Here is a 26,118-nt window from a genome sequence, read left to right as displayed (position 1 = left end):
ATATTGGTATTGGTATTAATATTAGTGATTGATAAATACTAAGCAATAGTGAGTAGCTATTTTTTCCATATACTTCCTGCCATAAAAGCATTTTAAAATTGTGCAGGTAAATATATTTTCTGGCTAGGGTAGTACTGAATACAAGTTTCTTTAAATACACCATGTGAGGGAAAGGACATAAACTTGAAGCACACAGTACATACATTCTGGCATATACTGTGAAGTGTTCAAGGGCAAAGGAAAAGTACTGAAATATATTTCATATTTTGTTAAGTACTCACAGTTATGGTTGTTTTGCCAAATTACTCATTACATTTATAGGTGTTCTTTAATAACCTTGAAAAACTAAATGGCATTTAAAAGGCTTAGATTTAAAACGCACCCTCGATTTCAAAAATCAGATAAACTGCCACTCTATTTAATTTAAAATATTGTGAAATTACAGTTTCAACTTTACTTTTTAATAAGAAATCTTTGATGAATATCAGAGTTTCACATATACTTTTAAAACAACATTTATAAAATTACATAAAATGAAAGAATTTCGCTTCTTACCTTTGATCCAGAAGAAATCCAATGGAGGTTAATGTCAGGATAATGAAGCAAACCCTCAGAAGGAGTGTGACCTGTGACAGTGCCTGTCAAGGAAACAAAGAGACCAATAAATTCTTTAGGAGAGTTCTTAAAAAGAGTATCAGAATTTAAAGCTGTTAAGAAAATTAGCTTCCAGTTTTATTTTATATTACACCATTTGTCACTGACATTTTTCAAGAAGGGTAAATAAATACACAGCACATTTTGGTTTTCCTAAGGTCATTTAATTATATTGCTGGACACTTGGAGAATGAATTAGACACTTCCAGAGAGATATTTTGCTTAAAGTGTTTTTTCTAAAAATTCTCCTTTATAGTTTTGACATTCATAATTCTTTGAAACACCTATGTCCCCACATATGGAGAAATCACTTACATTTTTATGAATAAATAGCACATTCCAATAGCTATTTTTAATATTACCAATTCTTTGTGGTTTCAAACCCAAAGCTGTTTTTAATACAGAAAGTATTTAAAGGAGAATGTGTTTATGAGTGCAAACACACAAATGGAACATACTGTACAAATACATACTCACATTTGGTGAAATCTATAGATTCATATGTACATGTCAAAATCTATAGATTCATATGTACATGTTGAATTACTGTAACAGGACAACATATCTTCAACATAATTATAAATTATTTGTTTACATTATAAAATTTAATAATCATGTTTACTGACCATCTAGTCTTTTATAGCTTCCATGTTATGTGTTTCATATACTTCAATTCTTTTTATAGTCTCTACAACCTTACAGATAAGGTATCATTATATCTGCTTCATATATGAAAAAACAAACCAGGAATGAAAGGATTAAGCAACTTTTTCATCATCACACAGAAATAAATGATGCCTCTGAGAATCAAAATACACCTTCCTTACCTCAAAATATGACAATGGTGGATAAATCTGAGCAACAAACTTAAAACAGAAAGGGGCAGAGATCAAAGCCGAGGTTACATAGCTAGTATGTAGGGTCAGTTGAATACTGTTTTAGTTTAAAAGTTGATCAGTAAAGCAATAAGTTGGATACGTATCTCCCTGAGTGATTGCCCTACAGAAAGAGTGTTCTCATTAAGTGTGATATAACAAAGTGGCTAAAATACATAATGCAAACACTCTTTCTCTTTGCTTTTAATAAAATAACGAGGATTTCAACTCACTATTAACTAATATATACACCTACAAAAATTGCATCTGTCCAAAGTTATAAACAATAAGCAAAAGCTACTGATTGCAACTACTGCTCACATCCAGCACCCCAGCTCCACAGCTCCTTATAAATCAACCCAGACCTCATGGCAAACTTACACCTCCTTATTCACCATCATATGCCTGGCTGGCACCCAGAATTGACAGGGATTTAAAACAAAGTAACAGTTTAGTAGATGAGTATTGATGAGTTATCAAAAATACAAATAAAAAAGTATCAGAATGTTAGGGATTTAGGGACCAAGCTAGGTATCATATATAAGAGGGAAAGCTCAGTGGACACCGAAATGTTTTAGTGGAATGCTATTGGGGTATGTGGAATCAGAAGTGGCTGCTTTGGGACAGTTCAGCAAAAGTACCAGAAAGATGTTTCTTGGTGGTGAAGTAACTAGGTGTGCTTGAGCAGATTAACGGTTGCTGAAGGGAAACATTTTGTCTTTTAAGAAAAATGCTGCTTTCACCACTATTGCTTCATTTTGATTTCTTAGGAGAAAATGCATATGAAAGAAAGAAATGATATGTGCTCAAAAACTGCTGCATGATTTCGAATGTTCTGCAAGAATATAGGATTTGGAATTATGCACTGAATCTATGAGCCATGCAACCAAAGGCAATTTATTTGGCATTTCCAAGGCTCTTTTATGTGTTTGGTATATTTGTAATAAAATGAGTTTGGCAGCAATTATAATAAGGTACTGAGAAGAGTGCTTGGCACAAAATCAACCAACAGTTACGATAGGAATGTCATTGTTACTATTTCCAGGCTATAATGATTCTTCAAATGGTACTTAGGTTAACCTTAATAAATTACAATAAAAAAAAGAAATACAAATAAGGGGTCCATTAACTCTTTCCAATATCACTGGAAATTCAGAGATAGGATAAAAAATATTTTTGAGTTTTGGTTAGGGACTTTATGATCTCTTAACAAAAAAAAAAGGAAGAAAGAAAGAAAAAGAAAGAAGGAAAGGAAGAAAAAGAAAGAAAGAAAAAAGAGAAAGAGAAAAGAAAGACAGAAAGAAAGAAAGAAAGAAAGAGAAAGAAAAAGGAACTCTTCTTGTGCAAATTGCTTCCTGGTTCCTGGAGTCAGAGTGAAAACCAACTTAGTGTGTCTATCTAGCTACTTAGTCAATGCCTCTACCTAGCTAAAGGCATTTGAAACTTACCACACATCTAAAACTATGTATTTCCTTCCTCCACACTATACATTTTCAGGTTTCTTTTTCTTAGAATGGCACATCTACTTTTTTAGTTACTGGGGCAAAAAAATCCCCCAAAAAACAAAAACAAAAACCAAAAAACAAAAAACAAGCAAAACAAACAAAATTGTGACTCCTCCCTGACTCTTCCTCTCATTGTCTACTTCTAATACATAAGAAATAAAATGTTGGCACTCTACTGCAAGTACATCCAAAATAAAGGTATTTGTTACAAACAGCTGTTTTGTGAACAAAAAAACTTGTTCCAACCCAACATGATCTCCACCACAACTGAAATACTCCTCTCTTTCTCTTTTTTTTTTCAAGATTTTATTTATTTATTTGACAGACTGAGAGAGTTCACAAGTAGGCAGAGAGGCAGTCAGAGAGAGAGAGGGGGAAGCAGGCTCTCTGCTGAGCAGAGAGCCCAATGCGGGGCTTGACTCCAGGACCCTGAGATCAGGACCTGAGCCAAAGGCAGAGGCCCAACCCACTGAGCCACACAGGTGCCCTGATACACTCTCTTAACTTGTGTCTCCACTTCTAAAATTGCATGTCTACCTATCATGGCCTTCCACCCACAGTTTCATAGCCAGAATGCTGACTCTTTTTAAGACATACATCATATATCACATCATTACTATGTTCTAAATATTCCAGGACCTTCAAATTCTATTTAGAATAAAACTTGAAGTCCTTACTCTGGCCCATACATAACATACCCCACTATCATACTGTCCCATTAGTAATCTCTCTTTCATATCACAAATTTTGTTCTTCCTTGAACAAGACAAGCATCCTTCCCGTTCAAGTTTGTTTTACCTACTGTTCCTTCCATTGGGGCAACTTTCCCCAAGGATCTTTATGGGTCGTTCCTTCATTTCATTCAGGTACATTCAAATGCATATCCTTGTCTGTCATATGTAAAACATTACTTTTCCATAACTAACTATAACCTTATTCTATTATCTTGTTCTCTGTACATCACTTCTGTGCAATTATGCATTTACCCACTTATCATTTCTATACAATTGTACATTTGCTTGAGCACTCTCTTTCTGTTCAGTCTGTCCCTCGCTCTAAGTCCCCCACTAGGATGTAAGCCCCATTACAGGTTATATTTTGTTATTTACTGTTACATCTCAAACATCTAGAACATTGTCTGGTGCATAGTTAGTACTCAATATGTTATTGTTCAAAGATCAATCAATTGAATGAATATTTTATATCTGTGTTTAAATACCCATGCCCTTAATATTAACAATTTATATTAATTGGTTTATCAATAATTTAATATAACATAAATATCCAATTTACTATCAATATTTAGTTCTTTAAAATTAAAAATAAATTCTATTAAGCAAGTTAATGATTTAAAATTAATAATTTAATATTCACATACCAAATGTTTCAAAATGTTAAATGTGTTAAATATTAAATTTTAATATTTAATTCCTTAAAGAATGGGATTATTTTAAAAATGTTTGAGTTTAAAAGAGGCTAAGATTACCATAAGGAGGAATTCAATATAGACCACATACATTACAGAGTCCATTCCTCTATGTAACTTCTAAGGTTTTCCATATACCATTCTTGGATAAGATAATTAAAGCATGTAATCAATTAGTCATATCTAATTTCTACACATTCTCAATATTTATTGAACATGTGCTAGGCACTATGGTAAGTATGAGTTTAAGAGAGTGGGCAAGAAAGACAAAATCCCTACAAAATCCCTATTAAAATACTATTTTAATCCCTGATGATGTGTCCATAGGCCAGCAACACTACAACAAAAAGAAAAAACCATAAAATACGATGTATAGACTTTGACCATTAAAGATACTTTGACTCCTGTGTTTTAAACAATCCGTGAAATGACTTAAAGCTTATTAGTATTATTATAACAAAATTTTATTTTTTCTTGGGTTAAGTTCCATTTCATACCATCCACTGGTGGTAAATCTTTCATGTAAAATACTGCTGTCCTAAACCATAAGAGACTCTTAATGTCACAATACAAAGTGAGGGGGAGTCGCGGGGGAGGCGGATAGGGAGAGGGTGGTGGGGTTATGGACATTGGGGAGGCTACATGTTATGGTGAGTGCTGTGAAGTATGTAAACCTGGCGATTCACAGACCTGTACCCCTGGGGCTAATATTACATTATATGTTTATAAAAAATTAAAAAATTATTAAAAACAAATAAATCAATGGATAGCAAATAAAAAAAAAAATACTGCTGCCCTAAAGTGCTAAAAGGGCATTATTCTGAATTAACATTTGAATGCATTTTAAGTCTTTATCACACACAAAAAAATATGATGAAGGCTATAACCATACAAAGCTTTATCAAAGAATTACTTTTCCTTTTTAAAAACGATCTTTCAGGGGCACCTGCATGGCTCAGTGGGTTAAAGCCTCTGCCTTGGGCTCAGGTAATGATCCCAGTGTCGTGGGATCGAGCCCCGCGTTGGGCTCTCTGCTCAGCAGGGAGTCTGCTTCCTTCTCTCTTTCTCTCTCTGCCTGCCTCTCTGCCTACTTGTGATCTGTCAAATAAATAAATAAAATCTTTAAAAAAATAAAAATAAAAATAAAAAATGATCTTTTGAATCAGCAGTTCAGTTGCCCTTATTTCCATAAAAGTTCCCTAGTGTAGGATTCATTATCCAAATTTGGATGTCTGAAGAACTCCAGCTCTGTGCAATTTTCTTTTAAGGAGATGGGGAAAAAAAGAAAACAAAAAACAAAAACCTCAGGAAGCAACACTAACAACATACGAACTCGAGAATTACATGTTCATTGCAAAGTATTTAATCAATGAGCTTGTGGAAGTCCTTCTTTGCTCACCAATATAAAAAAGAAAGCCTTTTTCTTCTTTTTAAAAAAAATATATATATTGTTTATTTATTTGACAGAAAGAGAGAGAATGAGCATAAGTAGCAGAGCAGCAGGCAGAGGAAGAGGGAGAAGCAGGCTCTCTGCTGAGCAGGGAGCCCAATGTGGGACTCAATGCCAGGATCCTGGGATCATGAACTGAGCCAAAGGCAGCCTCTTAACTGACCGAGCTATCCAGGCACCCTTCCTTTTCTTCTTGAATGGGGATATATCATCCTCTTCACCATTTTGGAGAAACTCTGTTGATCAACATAAATAATTTTCCTATTTCCCTACCTCAAAAATCTCACAAAGGGAAACGTCAGCCCCATACATAATGTCATAAAATGATAGTATGCGTCTATTTAAATAATTTGTTTTTTTAAAAACTCTGTATGTTGGAGCACCTGGGTGGCACAATAGGTTAAGCACTTGCTTCTTGGTTTCAGCTCAGGTTGTGATCTCAGGGCCATGAGATCCAGCCCAAATTGGGCTCCATGGACAGCACAGAATCTGCTTAAAACTCTCTCTCCCTCTGTCCCTGTCCCCACCTGCACTCTTGCTCTCTCCCTCTCTCTCAATAAATAAATCTTAAAAAAAAAAAAATTCATGTATTGTTGAAAATGCTTTGATAATATTTTCTATGTTTTTTCCCAAAGGACTTAGAAATGAAAATGTTTAGATTTTGTTATTATAGCAAGACAGATTTTGAGGAGTTTCTCTTACAGGTGTCTACGAAGAACTACTAAAGTCATTATGCTTAGTCAAAATGCTTATCTTCCCAAATGTCTTTAAAATGAGGTCAAAATCCTTAAACCTTAAGTATCCTTAAAATACTTAAACCTTAGTGACTTCCGATGTGAAGGCAGTGGATTGACTTTACTGTCCCACCTGCCAAGAGGCTGTGTCATCCTGCTGTTGCAGATGCCTTGAGCTGCTGGATTTGTCATGTTAAAACCTAAGGCTTCAAGATTCTTCTCAGTATTATGACAGACACAGGAACAGAACCCCAGGGGATACTATAATACAATTTGTAATCTGTAATTTTTACATATGAATCTCAAAAATCTATCTTGACATAAGAACATGCTTAAAACAAACAAACAAACAAACAAACAAACAACTGTCCAGGGGCACCTGGGTGGCTCAGTTGGTTAAGCACCTGCCTTCAGCTCAGGTCATGATCCTGGAGCCCTGAGATCCACTTTCACATTGGGCTCCCTGCTTCTCCCACTGGCCTCTCCCCCCTCATGCTCTTTCTCTCGTTCTCTCTCTCTCTCTAATAAATAAATAAGAAAAATATTTTTTAAAACTATCCATATTGACTATATTCTTTTTTTTAAATTATCAGAACCCCCTAGGTGGTTACTATTGAAGCATATAAAAAGGAATGTGATTAGAATGAACATTTTCTAGAATTCCAAACAAACAAGAAACAAAGGAATTAAATATATCAAAGGAGAAGATATATTGGCTAAAAAAGAATAGTGACTGTATTGCTCAGAAACATCAAACTGGCATGAATTACTGCATTTTTACAAAAATTCTAAGAAATAAAAGCAAAATTTTGCATTGTGAAAACTTTAACCAAATACTTAAAGAACAGTTAACTTACAGTTGTACTTAAGCTATGATTGATTCCACTCCATTAAAAAAATGAATGTGCTCCCCAAAAGATAGAAAAACAATAGCTGGTCTACCCCCACTTGAAAAAAATACATATCTGACAACAATTGTTTTCAAGACACTGGGCACAAGGCAACAAATGTCAGTGATTCCCAGAAAATGGAATATAAATGATGGGACCTCTACTACTGCCCCAGCTTACTTCTTTGCGTGAGTTTCCCGCCACAGAACAGAAGGAACCCAGGGAGCCTGAGTTGAAGAGAAAGAGCTGGGATTTAGCAGAAACCAAAGAGGCTACTGTTTGCAAGACAAAAAAACCAAGTAGGCGAGTGCTGCACAGAGAGAACTCCAGAAATCTGCAGAAAGTGCCCATGAAGTCCAGTACATCGGGTCATGCATATGAGAAAATTCTCAGAGGCCAGAGAAGGATTACAGCTTGCAACGTGAGAGTTTACAAAGTGCAGGCTAGAGTGTATGTTCTCACCAGCCAGCCTGGATAACCTCATGTCTCACTGGGCACTGGGTAGAGAACACAGAAGATTCTTGCCTCAATTATCAGGTAATAATCAATCCAAGAGACAACAATCTCAACTTGAGGTCCAACAGCAGTTGCTGCTGGAAGATATCCATTTTGACACTGTGTCTTTCTTGGATATTCAGTAAAGCTATTTTCGGGGTCAATGAACCAACTCTAAATTATCAGTAGTCACTTCAAGATCTCACTGAAGTCTGTACACCAACTTTTGCTATGTGAAACAAGTAAAAACATAAGCTGTGTAGCTTTCAGTTATTTCCCAAAATACAGAAGAAAAGAGGAGGTGTTAAAAGACAGTCTCAAAAAGACAAACTTTCTTTTCATGAGGATTACCTTTTTTTTTTTTTTTTAAGATTTTATTTATTTATTTGAGGGAGAAAAAGGGAGCATGAGTGGGAGGCTTCCAGCTGAGCAGGAAGCCCTACTCCGGGCTCAATCTCAGGATCCTAAGATCATGACCTAAGCCAAAAGAGGACACTTAACCAACTGAGCCATTCAGGTGCCACTGTTTACATTACTTTTAATGAGATTACTTTTAATGGGATTTAATGAGAAAATACAACTTCTCAGAACTGTGCATTTTGACTTTGAGTCTCCAAAGCTGAGTTCAAATATCTAATTTTTACATATTTTTCATGAATCAAAATGAGACATTAATTCAAATTATAAGCAATTTTAAGATTGTCTTTAGTATTATTATTAAAGGAGCTGCCTGACAGTGATCAAAGTTTGGGACAATACTAAAAACATGAAGATATGTTTAATTTCAGTTAATATTTCATTATTTATGTAAATGATTTTTTTAATGTGTAATATCCTATTCAATATAGCATACAGAAATTATATTTTTTCAGGGCACATGGGTGGCTCAGTAAGTTAAGTATAAACCTTCCGCTCAGGTCATGATCCCAGAGTCCTGGAATCAAGCCCCCATTGGACTCACTGCTCAGCAGGGTGTTTTCTTCTCCCTCTCTCTGCCTCATCCCTCAGTTGTGCTCACTCTCACACTCTCTCTCAAATAAGTAAAATCTTCTAAAAAATTATATTTTTTATTGGGACTTATGATAATCACTTTTCTGAGTTCCTGAAACCTATGCTTATAGACAGGTAGATTTTTAAAATATTCTATAGTACACACTTACTACATTTATTTTATGGCTTTTGGTTATAACTGATGCTCATTTTGGCTCACATTTCCTTTTTTTCACATAACTTTGGTGATGACCTAAATACTTTAGGAAATTAACTTAAATCTCAATGGACTGCACTGGAGAAAAAAAACAAAATAGGAGACACTGAATATTGACTTGAGAGATTTCAGGTAAGACCTAAGCTAGATCTAATTTGTGCAAGTGATACTATGTTATGAGAGTACAATATATTGATTTTTTTCAGGGCCTGTTAAAACATGTCAACATGAAAACATTAGTTACAAAATTGCAGTACCCATTATATTTTACAAAATACAGCATACGGGGTATTCAAAACTATAAAAATCTGTTCCAAATTTATACTGGATATTATTCTCAGATGCCTCATTAACTTGAAACATATCATCAAATAATCTGTGTTGAAACTATCTGTAGTAACTTTACTACACATTCTATTATAAGACTGTGAAATACTCAAAGTCTCCTGAGTGTGTCTATTATTTAAAAGGACAGCATTGCCTTTACAGTTTTACTTTGGAAACATGCTAGTGTGTCCGTATTTTCATTTCAAACGTGTATTCATGATATCACCCCATGAACTGGACCCTAGCAGCTAAGGAATTGATTTCCCAAGCATTACTAAACCAAAATCAACATAGAAGTCTGTGGGTCATATCACTAAACTAAACACTATATATTTAAATGTATGCATTTCAAGTTTCTGTAAGAAAGGAATGTGCCTTTTACACCTTTGTGGTGGCCATCAAATTGCTTTTTTGACTCCCAAAGTTATTTATACAGAACTGGCACACATAAAACAAGTAAGTATTTATCTACTCTGGTATATGCATAAACAGAAAAGGCTGTGGGACCACAGCAGGGCCCCCAATTACAAGTCAGCCACAACTTTTCTATGTGATTACTGGCTACAGTGAATCTGGAAAAAAAATATTGCTGTTGGATCTTAATGTCTTCATATGCTTTTAAACATCCCTGAGACTAGAAAGGCACTACAGAATCTTACAAATAAGCAACCTTTTTTCCTAGTTGCACAGCATGTTTTTAGCAAAGAAAAACATGTGTGGGAAACAAGCAAATACACCTTTCAAAATTAATTTGTGTCAGGAATGAAGCTGTCTCCAACTATAATTCCAGTTTGAAAAGGATTTCAACACTTGGTGTTTCTCTTTGTCAATATATCTATAGGAGTTTCTGTTTAGTATGGCAGCAGAAACATCTTGTGAAATCCTACTATAAGTTGCATCCTTTAATAGACACTGTTTCTAGCTACATTTTTGCCCAAGAAGCATATATGCCTAGACCATCAAATTTCTTGGTGAACTTAATGTTAAGGGTTTCTATTTTAAAACAAAAATGAATAAATTTCTAATTTTGTTTCTATGAATTGGTATAGTTTATTTCAGTATTTTACTTAGTACAACTAAAAAAATTCAATAATGCAAACTGTACTCAACGTTGATCCATCTATCAAGAGTTAGATATTTAGATAGATGAACTTATTTTTCTTCTGGTCTCATTCAACCATGGAAACTCATGAATACATGCATATTTCAGTCATTATTTAGGTGAAAAAATTGAGACAACAAAGTAGTTTAACAAAGTCATCAGTGATAGGTTACTAATATAAGACCTGAGTTTTAGTCTAACCATTATGGTAGTTTAGTGTCTACACATGCATTGCTAAGGGTGATTTGGTTCATCTCACTGATAAGAGGAATTTGAGAAACAAGACAGAGGATCATATGGGAAGGGAGGGAAAAATCAAATAAGACAAAACCAGAGAAAGAGAGACAAACCATCATAAGAGACTCTCAATCTCAGGAAACAAACTGAGGGTTGCTAGGGGCGACAGGGTGGGTGGGGCGGTAGGAGGGATAGGGGGCTGGGTGAGGACATTGGGGAGGGTTTGTGCTATGATGAGTGCTGTGAATTGTGTTAAGACTGATGAATCACAGACCTGTATCCCTGAAACAAATAATACTTTGTATGTTAATTTTAAAAAGAGAGTGATTTAGTTCATGCTGTTTTAAGAAAGCTTTGCTCCTGAAATAAATTCTTTTTTTTTTTTTTTAAGATTTTATTTATTTATCTGACATAGAGAGAGATCACAAGGAGGCAGAAAGGCAGGCAAAGAGAGAGAGGAAATCAGGCTCCTCGCTGAGCAGAGAGCCCCATTTGGGGCTCCATGCCAGGACCCTGGGATCATGACCTAAGCCAAAGCAGAAGCTTAACCCACGGAGCCACCCAGGCGTCCCACTCCTGAAATATATTCTTAAATTCAAATTTTGTCTCATTTTGAAGCTAAAGGCAGATGAACCCAGCACAGCATGCAATTGGCTTCATTAATTGTAGTGCACATATGAAAGAGCAAACAATGAGGTGCTATATTTCCTACTATCCTATTCTCAAGAATCTCTGGTTACACTGTAATCTATTTCTCACTTTCACTTCACAAAATGGGAACTAGGATTTTATTCATTGTTTCCTATCATAATCAGAAAAGTCTATTAAATATTTTACCACAGTTTTTGTAAAAACATTGTCATTGGCCAGAGAGCACATATGAACTTGTCTATCTTTCAAAACGGGGTCACCACTTGTAACAATGTTTGCTTATTAATTTTAAATGCAAAATCCACAAATACTTATGAATAATGCCAATCAGTAAAATCTTTAAATAAGGTTAAAAATTAAAATGGGCTTTCTCTAATATATTATCTAGTAATGTTTTTAATAACTTTCTGTAAACCTATTTTCTTTAGTCGGACACACTGCCACATACTACTGGCTGCCCAACCAGGAAATATCCCCCATTTCTTCTCTACTAGTACTATGCTGATTTTATCCAGGTATAAGGAAGAAATGTGTTCAGGGGGAAAGTGAACTCTTTATCCCCAGGGTATGAATTATGTTTGGTATAATTCATTCATGGTTAATTCATGAGATGGTGATAGTTATTGGTTCAGTGTGGACATGTGAATTCATCTTGAATAATGAGACATGAAAGGACATTTGCTGGGAAATATTCTGGGCCTTTTTTTTCCTCCTTCTTAAATAAAATGTAATTTGTAAGATTCTATAGAAGAAGTGAACTTGCTGCCTTTGGTCACAGCCTGTGAGTACAGCACTCTGAAGCTGCTGTCATTATGTTATGACAATGAAAGTCAAGAGAATGATAGGGAAGCCTTTCTGGAAGCTTACATGTTTGAACTGATAAACAAACCAATCCCAGAAACACTTGCCCCTGAATTTCCAGTTATTTAAGACACACTTAACTGGATATGCTGTTTCTTAGAGCAGAAGATATCTAATAGACACACATGCCATAGATAATTTAAGTAAGTGTATCCCACAGGAAAGTTTACCTGTTACTACATATTTTGTAAGTGTTTACAGAATATTTTTTTGAAAACAAGTTGAAGTCACATATTTTTAGTAAGAAGGATTTATAAATATCTAAAATTTGTTATTTTTGTTTACTCAAATCTATTTCCCTTTTTTATGTACTATCACCTAATTAATTTTCTTTTTTTTTTAAGATTTTATTTATTTATTTGACAGAGAGAGAACACAAGTAGGCAGAGAGGCAGGCAGAGAGAGAGGAGGAAGCAAGCTCCCTGCTGAGCAGAGAGCCCGATATGGGTCTTGATCCCAGGACCCTGAGATCATGACCTGAGCCGAAGTCAGCGGCTTAACCCACTGAGTCACCCAGGCGCCCTAATTAATTTTCTTTTAAGACATTCTTTTCTTTCTCTCTGATCATGAGGATTCTGTGGAACTGACCCTGTTCTCCCATTCATAGAGTGATGACATTGATTGGTTCAGTGATATCCAGAACATTAGACTCTAACTTGGAACCTTCACTTCTGGGGTTGTTTGGCAGTATATACAACCAGAGTTGCTGGTAGCCATCTTGCCACCACGAAAGCTGAAAGTCTGTTGGAGAATCTGAACTGAGAAAAGCATAGCTGCAGGAAAGAATGAGAAAGTTTCTGATGACATTATTTGACTCATTGGATCAGCACTGTCTGAAGAAGAAATAGTCACAAACTCTTCAGTTATAGGAGTTAATAAATTTACCCTGGATTGAGTATCTCTCATATGCAACCAGTGAGTCCTATCTAACACACTCAGTACTCTATTTCAAGTAGACTTCTTTCTTATAATTCACTATACAGGATTTATGAAATAACTGTAATTGTTCCAGTGGAATTACTATAGTAGGATTATTAAAATGGTATGTAATTATTAAAATGATGCTTTAGGGTTTACATATTAAATTATTAAAAGTAACCCTATGGTAGATATATTTTTTCTGCATATATTATCAATTAGTATCTGTAACTATGGAGTTTTCATGAATACCTATCTATAAATAGCACAGATTTATTCTTTTAAAAAAGTTAAATTTGTTTTGGTTGAATTCACTATCCACTAATCCCATTTGTATTCATTCAGATTTTTTTAGATTCTCACATCTTTTTTTTTTTTTTTGGACTTTTACACATTATTCTTTATGTCTGAAGATAACTTGTCATGTTTTGTTTTTATCTCATTATGTGTTAGCACTATATAGTGGGTCATTTTTTAAAATAATGGATTATTCTATTTATTAATCCACTAATTCTCTCTTAATTTGCCTTTACACTGCTATTTAAATCATTGACTTTCTCAGGTCTGTTACTACATTTTTGTGTTCTAGAAGTTTAACATGAAGATTTTTTTTTTTTTTTTTTGCTGGGGGGAGACGGTTTGGGAGAAGGGGGTGGGATTATGGACATTGGGGAGGGTATGTGCTTTGGTGAGTGCTGTGAAGTGTGTAAACCTGGTGATTCACAGACCTGTACCCCTGGGGATAAAAATATATGTTTATAAAAAATAAAAAATTATATAAAAAAATACAAAAAAAAACACTAAAAAGAAAAAAAATAACATGAAGATTTTTAAATATGCCTTATGAATTTTAATAGTTTTGTTTCTTAATTTTTCATAATTTTAAATTCTTTTTAATTTTATGTTTGGCCTCCTCAAACATACTAATTTTACTAAATTTATGCTTTAATTTTCAACATCTGTTGTTTTTGAGAGTTTGATTCTGTTGTTTATTGTTTCTGCTAATGCTTTGTCATGATGGCTTGCTTTTTCCCAGTGTGTTTCTGTGCTGTTCAACTCTAAGTTCATCATCACTGTGACTTTATCTGTGGGAATACTCTGACACTTGAGTTTAAGGGGATTGCTCCAAGCATGCTTTGAACAGGGTTCTATTAGATACATGAGACCTAATCTGAGAACCCTTTAAACTACATTCTTAATTTAGATTTATAAATCAACAGTTAGTATAAATCCTGGACCTATCCCTGAGTGAGGGCTGGTTTGTGGTTAAAAATTCTCAGTGAAGACTTTTTATTTTGCTTCCCCAAAGTCAAATCAAGATCTTTAGCAAAACATTTGATAGATATTCTTTACAGGAACACTTTGGATATAATCCATTAACTTTAATAGTCTAGGAGAATGAAGTTACCTCTTTAAACAGGACATATTGCCAACATTAAAGCAGACATTACAGAATAAAATAGAGCACAGCTATAATATGGGGAGCTAATTTCCATTTTCAGACAAAGTGACACATAATTTTCTCATGAAATTTCCTAGATATTTAAAACAGATACCACTTACAGCTTTATCTGCAAAGGCCTCTTCATAAAATGCTAGCATCAAAGCAAACTGTACAACTGCATAGATCCTTAATAGATAAGACACTGGCGATGAGAATGGTACTTCTTCTCCCGTGACCTAGGAAGACAGGAAAGAAGCATTTTCTTCTCTCTCTCTCTCTCTCTCTTTTTTTTTTTTTTAGATTTTATTTATTTATTTGACAGACAGATATCTCAAGTATGCAGAGAGGCAGGCAGAGAGAGAGAGAGAGGAGGAAGCAGGCTCCCCACTGAGCAGAGAGCCTGATGCAGGGCTCAATTCTAGGGGCCTGGGATCATGACCTGAGCCAAAGGCAGAGGCTTTAACCCACTGAGCCACCCAGGCACCCCAAGAAGGCTTTTCTTCATCTTGCTTCTTGGTTTATTGCCCTCATTGAAATTCACACTAAGAGGAGATATGTGAAAAGCAAAGAAAAGCTTTGCTATTCCTTTTTTCCCCTCCAAAATGAATCTAACATTCTCTTCTTGTTTTTGTTTTTTTATTTCATAACCATTATGTTTTTTATTTAGTATGCTTTATAATAAACCAGTATAAGAACTGAGTCAGCTGTATATACTGATGATAAATAACTAAAATGAACATTAAAATATGAAATATGAAAATATGAAGAAATAAATATGTCCATGATTATACATGAAAGTAAAGAAAAAGAAAAAATGGAAGGTTAGTTCAGTAATGAAGATAATCATGCCTCAAAGGGAAATGCTGCTTTATTGGAAAAAACTTCCCTAAACTATAGAATTTTGCAGAAACACAATTCTACTTTTATAATGCAAATTTAGGCACAAATATTACTTCAGAATACTCACTTTCGATAAACTACTAAAAAATAGAAGAAATAATAAATGGATCATAGCTAACCAAATTTTCTGAGCTGATAAAGGAAATTATTTTCATATACATCAGGTTAGCTTATTGATACAAAATTGATTATGAAACAAAACTAAAAACATCTGGGAAATTTCAGCATAGCACTTTCATTACTGGATAACAGAACATTCTTATTTAGATCAAGGTTTTTGAAAAACGACAATATTCATACAAAAACTGATTTTATTTCCTTATAATATGGGCTAATTTTTATACTCACAATTATCTTTGACATAAACAATAGTTTAGTCTTTCTATTGCTTTTAGGTTACTATTAATGACAGTTACCATAAGGAATCACAATATATATCCTAAGGATTAGAAAGAAATTCCTTCTTATCATCTCTATAATAATTCCAGATTAATACTGAATTTCTTATTGGATTTCCAGTGTTTTAAATCTCCACTTCACTTACTTTCGGGTTTTAATGTGAAGTCTGAATTTAATGCTTCTACTAATCTACTAATTAATAGCCACATCATCTTGGTGTGACTTTAAATATTCCATTCTAGAGACTTCGTTTCTTTTTTTAATTTCAGTATAATTACATTAATTTCAGGTATACAACTTAGTGATTTGGCAAATTTATACCTCATGCTATGTTCACCACAAGTATAATTACCATCTGTCTTGATATACCACTATTACAATATCCTTGGCTATATTCTTTATGCTGTGACTGTTATTCCTGTGATGTACCCATTCCGTAACTAGAAGTCTGTATCTCCTAGGCGCCTTCATTCATTGTACCAACTTACATTCCTACTAACAGCATGTGGGGGGGGGGGGTCTCCTTTTCTCCACACCTTCACCAGCACTTGTGATTTCTTGTCTTTTTTATTTTAGCCATTCTAACAGGAATAAGGTGATATTTCTTTGTGGTTTAAATTTGCATTTCCCCGATGATTAGTGATGTTGACCATTTTTACGTTTTTTCATGAACAAAATGAAGGCTACACTGAATCACCTTTAAGGCTCCCTCCTCTCTAGTGTTTTAGAATTCTGTGATCAAGTGAATATGTGTGTACAGTTTTTGCATTACACAAAGTCTCTCTGCTGCAGGTTTGAGTGGATCTGAAAACCAGCCTCTGCTGCTTTGCCCTGCAAACCATGCTCTCCAGTAAGAGGCAGTGTCTGCCTGGGAGAAGGCACCATTCTTATTGGCCCCTAGGACTGTATCTGCCTAAGGGAACATCTTTTTTCAGATCTGCATGAAGTTAACATACATACAGACTGACTGTAGACCTGGCAGTATGACACTAATCTTCACCATCCCCAATATGAACTCTACTTACCTCTGGGATTTCTTCACTCAGTCCAAGTCTTGGTTTACCTGGACCCCATCCTGGTCCTTTAAATATGACAGAAAACTTGTTGAAGAATCCAGGTGTGGCCCAGAATGTAGTCCATATGTAAACTAAATGGTGGAACTAGAAGAATAAAAATATAGCTTATTTAAAATAAGAAAAACACATAACAAAAATATGAAGTATATAATTAGTCATTCACTTATTATTCAATGCAATTTATATTTTGTTCTATAATATACAGGTTACATATAATTTGTTTAATGTAAATTAATATGCAATTGCATATTGCAATTCTATTCATTCTGTGTTCTTTAAGTGTGTTCTTGTTAATATTTCTAAAGCTACACAGAATTATAATTTTGAAATTAAAAAAGAGGACAACTGTTTAGAAAATCAGCAAAATAGAAAAAGGGATTTGAGTCTCTTCCAATGGAATTAACTTAGCAGTTTATGCACTCAGCATCTCTGTCTAATTTCTAAAGTGTTGATAAATGGATATTAATGTTGAATAGGAACCATATTACATATTAAAAAATCACCCCTTATTTACTGTATTGAGTTATAGACAATCATGGCTCTAATTGAGGAGAAATATTCAAAGTCACTTCTGAGGCTTATAGCAGGAATCCACATTCCATAAATAACACTGTATATTTGACAAGTACGGAAGTTAAAATTATGCTCATACATGAGAAGTACCCAGTAAATATTACTATCAGGGTAACTCGCTATGTACTCCATACATGTGATAGTAATGCATCATAGGATTTAAAACAGTCCTAGAGCTATAGACTCTACTGCTGACTTCTATTATAAGTGAAGTAATAAAATAATATAGAAAGAAGTTTTGGCTCTATGAGAATTTGTGGTCTTACTGGCATTTTCATTGTCTCTTAGAGTATAAACTGCTAGGATTATAAAAATGGTTTCAAAATTGTTTGAAAGATTACAATAAGGAATCTGAAGCAATTAATGAACAATATAGGCTTTAGTGGAGCAGATTTTAGGAAAAGGGAACTGTCAAATGGAAATTCACATTGGGTCTTAATAATAAAAAATAATTATAATATAAAACATAATGTGCTTAGGAGCTGTAACACATATTAGTATATTTATCTGTTCTGTTATTTTGAAAACTGACTGCATTGTATTTATTTTTAAATATTTATTTATTTTAGAGAAACAGAAGTATAAGAGGGAGGAAGGGCAGAGGGAGAGAGAGAACCTCAAGCAGAGTCCCTGCTGATTATGGAGGTGGACGCAGGGCTCTGTCAATCCCAGGACCCTGAGATCATGACCTGAGCCGAAACCGTAAGTTTGACACTCAACCTACCGAGTGGCCCAGGCACCCCTGACTGCATTTCACTGCTCTTGTTCTAGACACAGGCCACGAGAAATATGTGGTAACATTTTAAAAAACATTGCCTTCCAATGCCCGGAAACTCCTGGACTCCAATGGAGAGCAAAGTGAGTGTCCGATGCCTAATAATAAAGAGGAAGAAGAAATCCTCTTCTACTAGTGGGGGTCATCCTACTTGCTTTTGACGCCTCTGAGGGAAAGGTGAGAAATTTAGCTGAATACAAAGGAATACAAGTGAAAGTAAGTATATGTTTTTGTAGGTTCAAGAATTCCTGATTAACACTATATGCCCATATGACATTTTGACAATGTAAGAGAGCATCTAGAAGCCTAGGCCTCAGACACGGTTGTGATATGGAAATGGTTCGAGGAGGGCAGAGGCCTGGTTCGCTGAACCTTACACAGATTCAGCAGCCGCTCATAAATACTGTGGCTGTCTGAATGTTGGGTCCCTCCAAATACTAATCATCTAACTCCCTGTTGTACAGTTTTCAGTCTCCCAGTCTGTCTCATATATGATCCCCTTTGTCTCAGCAGAAGTGTACATTCCCAAAGCCTTGCTCCTTAAAGGATCAGCCAGAGAACAACAGGCTCGGCATCTCCTGGGAGCTTGTTAGGAATATGGAATGTTGGACACACCTCAGACCTACTGAACAGAACCTGCACTTTAATCCTCTTATGATTCATATGCACATGAAGTTTCAAAGGCTCCTTCCCAGAGGACAGAGACCAAGTTGGTTATTTCCTTTTTAATATCCCTATTAGAGAGATAAGACTAGACCAAGTGAAGAGGTAGCTCTCAATGTGTTATTTTTAAGTTAATTTCAATTCTATAAAGTTCCTTATTAAGAAAGTACTGTGAAATATTTCTTAAAATTCTCCTGAGAGATATATTTTTAGTAATGCCCAGCAGACAGAGAAAGAGACACAGAGAGAGGAGTGGTCTATGATTGAGGAAGAAAATAACCAACTTTTCTCTTCTGAAGTGTGAGATAAAAATATCTTTCATTTGAAAAATGGAAGCAATTTGTGATAGCTTTTTCTGAAATGAGGTAGCACAGTGCGAAAGTTATGGAGCTAGGCAAGTCTTGGGCTTGGACTGTAATCCTCCTTGGTTAAGCTTGCTGTGTGTAGCTGGCTGACTTATTTAAATCCTGGCAGTTTCCACTTCATCCTCTAAAAAATGAGGATAAAAAGAATCCCTGTTTTATAAGGTTTTAGTAAGGGCTACATTAGACATTTGTGTGGACCAGTTAGCAATACCCTGCACATAGTAAAGGTTCAATAAATGTCACTTTATTTTGTTATCTTAAATTTCTTAAAAACTTCTAAGAAAAAGGTTCAAAAAGCAGACCGCACATGAACCTGTAAATTTCCTCCCTTACTGAATGTTGTAAACCTGGTCCCCTGTACAGAGCTGTCACTGACTGACCTCTTCAGTTTCTTCAAGCATTCTTATCTTTTTCTCATTTACTAGTTCCTAACCCCAGGAGTGCTTGTGGTGATCTGTTGCTGACGGATCGGAGCTTCACAGACATTCTTCATTTCTCTAGTGCCAGCCATTGAGATCAGTGAACAACCAATACCACATGTCTAAGCGAAAACTGGTCCAGTGCAATGAGTCTTAGCAGGTGAGGTAATGCGTAGACCTAACCAACTTGTAATAGCTCCTGACATTTAGGTCCAAGAAGAGTAGGGGCAAAAGCCTCATGTTGAATTTCTAACCAGAGTCATGCAGCCTTGAAGCAAATATTTTTCTTACTGTGGTATCAGCCTTAATCATGCATTTACTACTGCTCCTTCTGAATACATGAATATATTTCAGGTTTGTTCTGAGAAAGAAATATGTTTGCTAAAGAGCTATTTAAAAAAAAATTCTCAGTAGTAGATATATTTAAGAGTTCTTAATGAGCTCGTTTAATGAGCTGTTTTCAAATGCATTTTGCCCAAATTGATTCAGATTTTTTTGGAGTGCCAGAATTACTTCCGACTTTATTTATAGTTAAAAAACCTTATTTTCAGGATAGTATAATGTACTTTCACCTTTCGACAACTGATTGTTCTTTTAACTAGAAGATTTATGAAAGGATATAATCAATTCAGAAAGAATAAAATCAGTTACATTACCTGCACCTTGAATGGTTCAAATGTATTAATGGGATGTGTTAGACCGTATACAACTTTCTCATTTTCTGCCTCGAATGTCCCTGGAAGAAAAACATTAAGGATATGATCTTTGATTTTCTATAAGTTAAGGAGCTAAGTTACTATTTTTAAATTCATATACATTTTACTTACCAAAAATTCTATCCCATATAATAAGAACGCCGGCGTAGTTTTTGTCTATGCAATAACGGTTTCTGCCTATAAAACAAATATTTAAAAAAGGGTTTTTATGCAACATGGAGGCTTAAGTGGGTAGGAGAAGAATAAATGAAACAAGATGGGATTGGGAGGGAGACAAACCATAAGTGACTCTTAATCTCACAAAACAAACTGAGGGTTGCTGGGGGGAGGGGGTTTGGGAGAAGGGGGTGGGATTATGGACATTGGGGAGGGTATGTGCTTTGGTGAGTGCTGTGAAGTGTGTAAACCTGGTGATTCACAGACCTGTACCCCTGGGGATAAAAATATATGTTTATAAAAAATAAAAAGTTAAAAAAAAATAATAAAAAAATAAAAATAAAAGCAGGAAAAAAAAAAAGGGTTTTTATGAAAAATGAAGTTATGCTTTTGAAACATTTTATTGTATTTTAGGACCCATTCACAAAATTAAGACATCAAACAAAATGATTTTCCTAGGAATCTCTTTTCACTGACAATATTAATTATTTGTAATAAGCTGGTTTTATTGTATTTATTTTTTGTTAATTTTACTAAAAAGAGCAAAGAATACCTTAAAACTACATATATTTAGAATTATTCCATATTTTAATTAATTTATTTTTTATTCATTATTTTTATTAACATATAATGTATTATTAGCCCCAGGGGTACAGGTCTGTGAATTGTCAGGTTTATACACTTCACAGCACTCAGCATATCACATACCCTCCCCAATGTCCATAACCCAACCTATCCCATATTTTTAAAAAAATGTTTTTTTCTGATAATTTTCTAGTTTTTCAGACATTTAGGATAAATTCTAAGTAATTTTACTTTAAGACTATCAAAGAATAGTAATTAAAGATTAAATGGCCCACAAAACAAAGGCAATAGGAAATAAGATAAATAATATGTGTTTAAATTGCATTTTTTTAAGTGAGTTATTATCTCTACCCCTTTTCTCTGCATGTTTTACAGGAAGAAAATTTTCTACTTGAAGTGAGGCAATTTAAAAAAAAAATCATAAAAAATATAAGTGAAAATTAAATTACCCTTGATTATTTTTATTAAGACAAAACATACATAGTTTTCCTGCTCCAAAGTATTCAAATTACAATTTAAATGGAAATAGCTGAGCATAGTTTCTTTAATAATAAAAAAGTTGCTTAAGTAGTACTATATTCACATGCAAATCAAAGGAAAAGAAATATTAATCCATCAAGTGACTGCCCCCAACAAACTCAACTGTCTTTATGTATCATTTCTTCACATGCTTTCTATACAAGCAAATATATGTTTGAAAGTGAAGACACAAGAGACAACCTCCCCCAACCACCCCAAGCAGTGTGGGGGTGGCTACACAGACATAAACCCATTGCCATATGTGGGCTAAGCAGTGGTTCTGCTTAGTGGTTGGGAATGGAGAACATTTTGCCTCTTGGGGGACATACAGCAATGTCTGAAGACAGCTGAGAGTCACAACTAGAGGCAGATATTATTTGCATCTAGTATGTAGAGACCAACATCCTATAACAGCTAGTCCCACCCCTAACCTCTCACCTCCAAATGAAGAACTGTTGGGTCTAAAACTTTAATAATGCTGAGGCTGAGAAACCCAGATACGAAACAACATGAGTGGGAAGGCGCCCTGAAGTCAAACAGAGGACACTAGCAACTATTTCTTCTTTAATGTGAACTTACTCTTCTCCATTCCTTATGTTTCCTAATTTTACATGAAGGAACAGTCTCTAACCCTTGGCCTCTCCAGCCCCTCACTAACAGTCTCCTTGGAGCTGGGGAATGCCTATGGAGTTTGGATTATTTTTTTTCTTTTTTAGAGAGGGAGAGAGAGAATATGGGCAGGGGTAGGGATGGGGAGAGGAAAAAAGAGAATATTAAGCAGGCTCTTTGCCCAGTGAGGAGCCCATCATGGGGTTGATCTCATAACCTGAGATCATGACCTGAGTCAAAATCAAGAGTCAGATGCTTAACCAACTGAGCCACTCAGGTGCTCCAGGAAATGCCTAAGGAATTTGGAAGAGGAAACCGAGCATATGCAGCCTGACTCCACCCTCTCCAGTCCTTGGTGGGGAAGGGTGAGGCTTATGCTTCCATCTGCTTCCTGCCAGGAGGAAAGGGACCTGTCCCTAGGGAAGCAGGACTGCAGTGTACGAGGGCTGCCTATGGTGCCTGGAAATTTATAAAAGAACTACAACAATATTTACTATTTTATTACGTCTTCCTTCTCTCAACATTGTGAGATTTATTCTGGCCATCCCAAGCTGCAACAGCTTGGACATTTTTATTGCTACATAATTCCCCATTACATGCATCATCTACAATTTCTCTGTTCTACTGTGATAAACATTTTAATTTTATCTCTATTTTTTCTATTACAAATAATGCTCTTATGTACATTCTTCTACAGGTCTTTTGGTGCACACATGCAAACATTTCTATTAAGTCTTATCCTGTCTTTAAAACTTAGGCACTAGCCCACGGGATTTTTTTCTTTGTCAGGCTAATGCACTTTACAGAATTTCAGCAAGAAAGTGAGTTGCTGTTTATTAGGCTTTCCTGAAGTCCCAACAATTTTCAAGACCAGAGGCTTTCTGGCTGTGTATAAAAATGAAACTCAGCACTGGGTCAGGAAGTGACCTTCAACTGACACCTTCAATGTAGAAAGTGTGCGTCTCCTCAGGTGGTTAACTCATTTTCCATTACAACTGAGATCTAGAGAAAAAGGAAAATTCAAGGAAGGTGGGTTTTTTTTGTTGTTGTTGTTTTTTGTTTTGTTTTGTTTTTGTCATCATTTGTTTGTTTGTTTGTTTTCCCTCCAATCTTTGCTTTGGAAATGAGACTTGTCCAGGTGAAGGGATACCTATTTATATAGTGCATGGTGACTATGCTGAATAATTGTGATGAAAAGGTACAAAATAATACTGTTTTTAAGGAAATGAAGAAGAAAAAAAGATTGAATTTCTTTACCATGATGAACCCTATGATGGCTAGGAGTATTAATAATCAGTTCCAAAGGACCAAGGTTATCGATGACCTGTTTAAAACAAAAGAAATATTTATATTTATACACACAGGTATCAATAAATGTCTACATATATTCATGTTAAAAGCCCATGTGGTATAAGAGATATTTCAAGTTTCAAGGTTGGTCTCAGAGTCAGAAGAAGTTTCTCTACTTCCTGGTATACACATAAAAATTACAATAAGCTGTGGGGTGCCTCAGTGGCTCAGGGGATTAGGTGTCGAACTCTTGATTTCTGCTCAGGTCATGATCTCAGGATCGTGAGATCGAGCCCAGCGTTGGGCTCACACTGGGCGTACAGCCTGCTCAAGATTCTCTCTTTCCCTCTCCCTCTTTCCTCTCTCTCCCCTACCTCCCATGCTCGCTCGCTCTCTCTCTCTCTCAAATAAAGAAATAAATAAGTTTCTAACTGTATACTAAGAGGCAGTATAGTGGTAGACAGGTTAAGAGAGAGTTAGGCTGCCTAAATTCAGTTCTAAGAGCCTCCATTTATTACTATGTGATCTTGGGAAAACAACTGAAACTTTTTCTCTTTTTAAAGGTTTTATTTATTCATTTGAGAGTGTGAGAGATAGAGTGAGCACAGCAGGGGGAAAGGCGCAGGGAGAGGAAGAAGCAGGCTCCCCGCTGAACTGGGAGCCCAACCACGACATGGGGCTGGATCGCAGGACCCTGAGATCATGACCTGAGCTGAAGGCAGACACCTAACCATCTGAGCCACCCAGGTGCCTCAATTTAAGGTTTTCATAACCCAGTTTCCTCATGTTTAAAAGGGAAATATTAAAAAATATCTACACAATAACATTCTGAGTATTATAAGCAGCACGGTATTCATATACCACCACTGTTAGGGCTCACTTCTCTAAGGTCCCCTGTCATTTCATGTTCTTCACCTTTCAGCTGTGTCTTTGTTGGTTTATGATAACTAGCACATAACTAGGGAAAGGGAAAACAATAGTATTACATTTGCTTTCTGGTTAGTTGAGAGTTGGTTTCACCCAATACTCAGCATGTAGCAACAGCTTTTAACAACTGAATTAGGGTGATGCTGCTTATTCGAGTATAATCCCAAGTGATCTTTTACCTGTACATGCACCATCTTCGTGCCACGTTAGAGGCATGATTAAAAGTCAAATATATGAAGGGGCCTGTTCTTTGTGTGTTTATCTTTGCAGTTAAGGACCCTTCATAATGTGGTCTATAACTCTTTAAAGTTCTCTCTCAACATTTTTCAGTAAGGATCCCCATGCCAGAGTCTGCAAATTGTAAGGAGTGTAGGAACCAGGTTGGTGTCATAAAAAAGAATAGCAGACCACATATAAGACATTTGGTGTACTATATAATCAACATTAAGCAATACGGGAACCCTTTTAATTTTGATTACACTATTATTCCATCAATCATGGGAAATAATAGAATATTTACTTTAATTATATCTAAATGGATTTGTTAGAGCCTACTAATGAAAAAATCAAAACACTGTTGTATTTTAAGAAATTACTCACCCCTGGAGTTAATTTCCACTTAGAGGACATACAAGGAATACAAGAATGAGTTAAATGACACTCAAGGGGAAAAAACATCCCCTAATAATCATGACGTCAACAAGAATTGGCAACAGGTCAGTGGTATGGGATAGAAGCAGAAATGGGACTGCTCAAGATAAAAAGATACTTAAGTTACATAACAACTAAATGGAGTGTGGTGATCTTGTTTTGAATACTGGTTTGAACAAACCAAACAAAAAAAAACATTTTATAGGCAAGAAGAGTTAAGACAATGATTATATATGGGTTATTACACAATAAAAAATATTGTTTTTATTGCAAACTATGTTGGAATTGTCATCGTGTAGGAAGATGTAATATTTTTTCGAGCTGTATAACTGAAGTATACATGACATGAGATCTATGTTTTGCTAAAAGATACTTGGCAATGAATAAAGAAAAAGCAAAAAAAAAAGATAACCAGTGAAAATGAATCAAAATCATAATGATTTTTTAATTGAAATGATGGATATATATAAATGTATTCTATTATTTTCTCCACTTTTCTAAATGTTTGAAAAATTTCAGGATAAAATTTCACATAAAAGCAATTATTACTCTAGTAATACACAGTAATGCTGTTAGGCTTAATAGATTTTTAAGTCCCAAACAAATTTCTAGATTGCAACTCCTTATACAGTGGGATTTAATCAGGTTTTGGCAATGTCTGACAGACATTAAAACACTCAGTTAAAAATTGCTCTGCAAATGTGAACAGCTGCAGTAGT

At 35.1% G+C, this 26,118-nt stretch overlaps 1 protein-coding gene across 2 annotated transcripts in view; it reads right to left on the bottom strand.

Moving 5' to 3' along the window:
- Positions 1-26,118, bottom strand: part of AGMO (alkylglycerol monooxygenase) — a 356,760-nt gene that overhangs the window by 161,710 nt on the left and 168,932 nt on the right. For both annotated transcript variants that reach the window (XM_082693027.1, XM_082693028.1), the window contains exons 6-11: positions 23,789-23,855; positions 20,774-20,839; positions 20,603-20,682; positions 17,101-17,235; positions 14,896-15,012; positions 556-638 (exon numbers count right to left, since the gene is read on the bottom strand). In XM_082693027.1, coding sequence (XP_082549153.1) covers positions 556-638; positions 14,896-15,012; positions 17,101-17,235; positions 20,603-20,682; positions 20,774-20,839; positions 23,789-23,855 — 548 coding nt within the window. The remainder of the gene's footprint in view (positions 1-555; positions 639-14,895; positions 15,013-17,100; positions 17,236-20,602; positions 20,683-20,773; positions 20,840-23,788; positions 23,856-26,118) is intronic.

Source organism: Mustela nivalis (genome assembly GCF_964662115.1).
Source record: "Mustela nivalis genome assembly, chromosome: 12".
In the NCBI taxonomy this organism is placed as follows: Eukaryota; Metazoa; Chordata; class Mammalia; order Carnivora; family Mustelidae; genus Mustela; species Mustela nivalis.
This window is presented reverse-complemented; position numbering and strand designations above follow the sequence as displayed.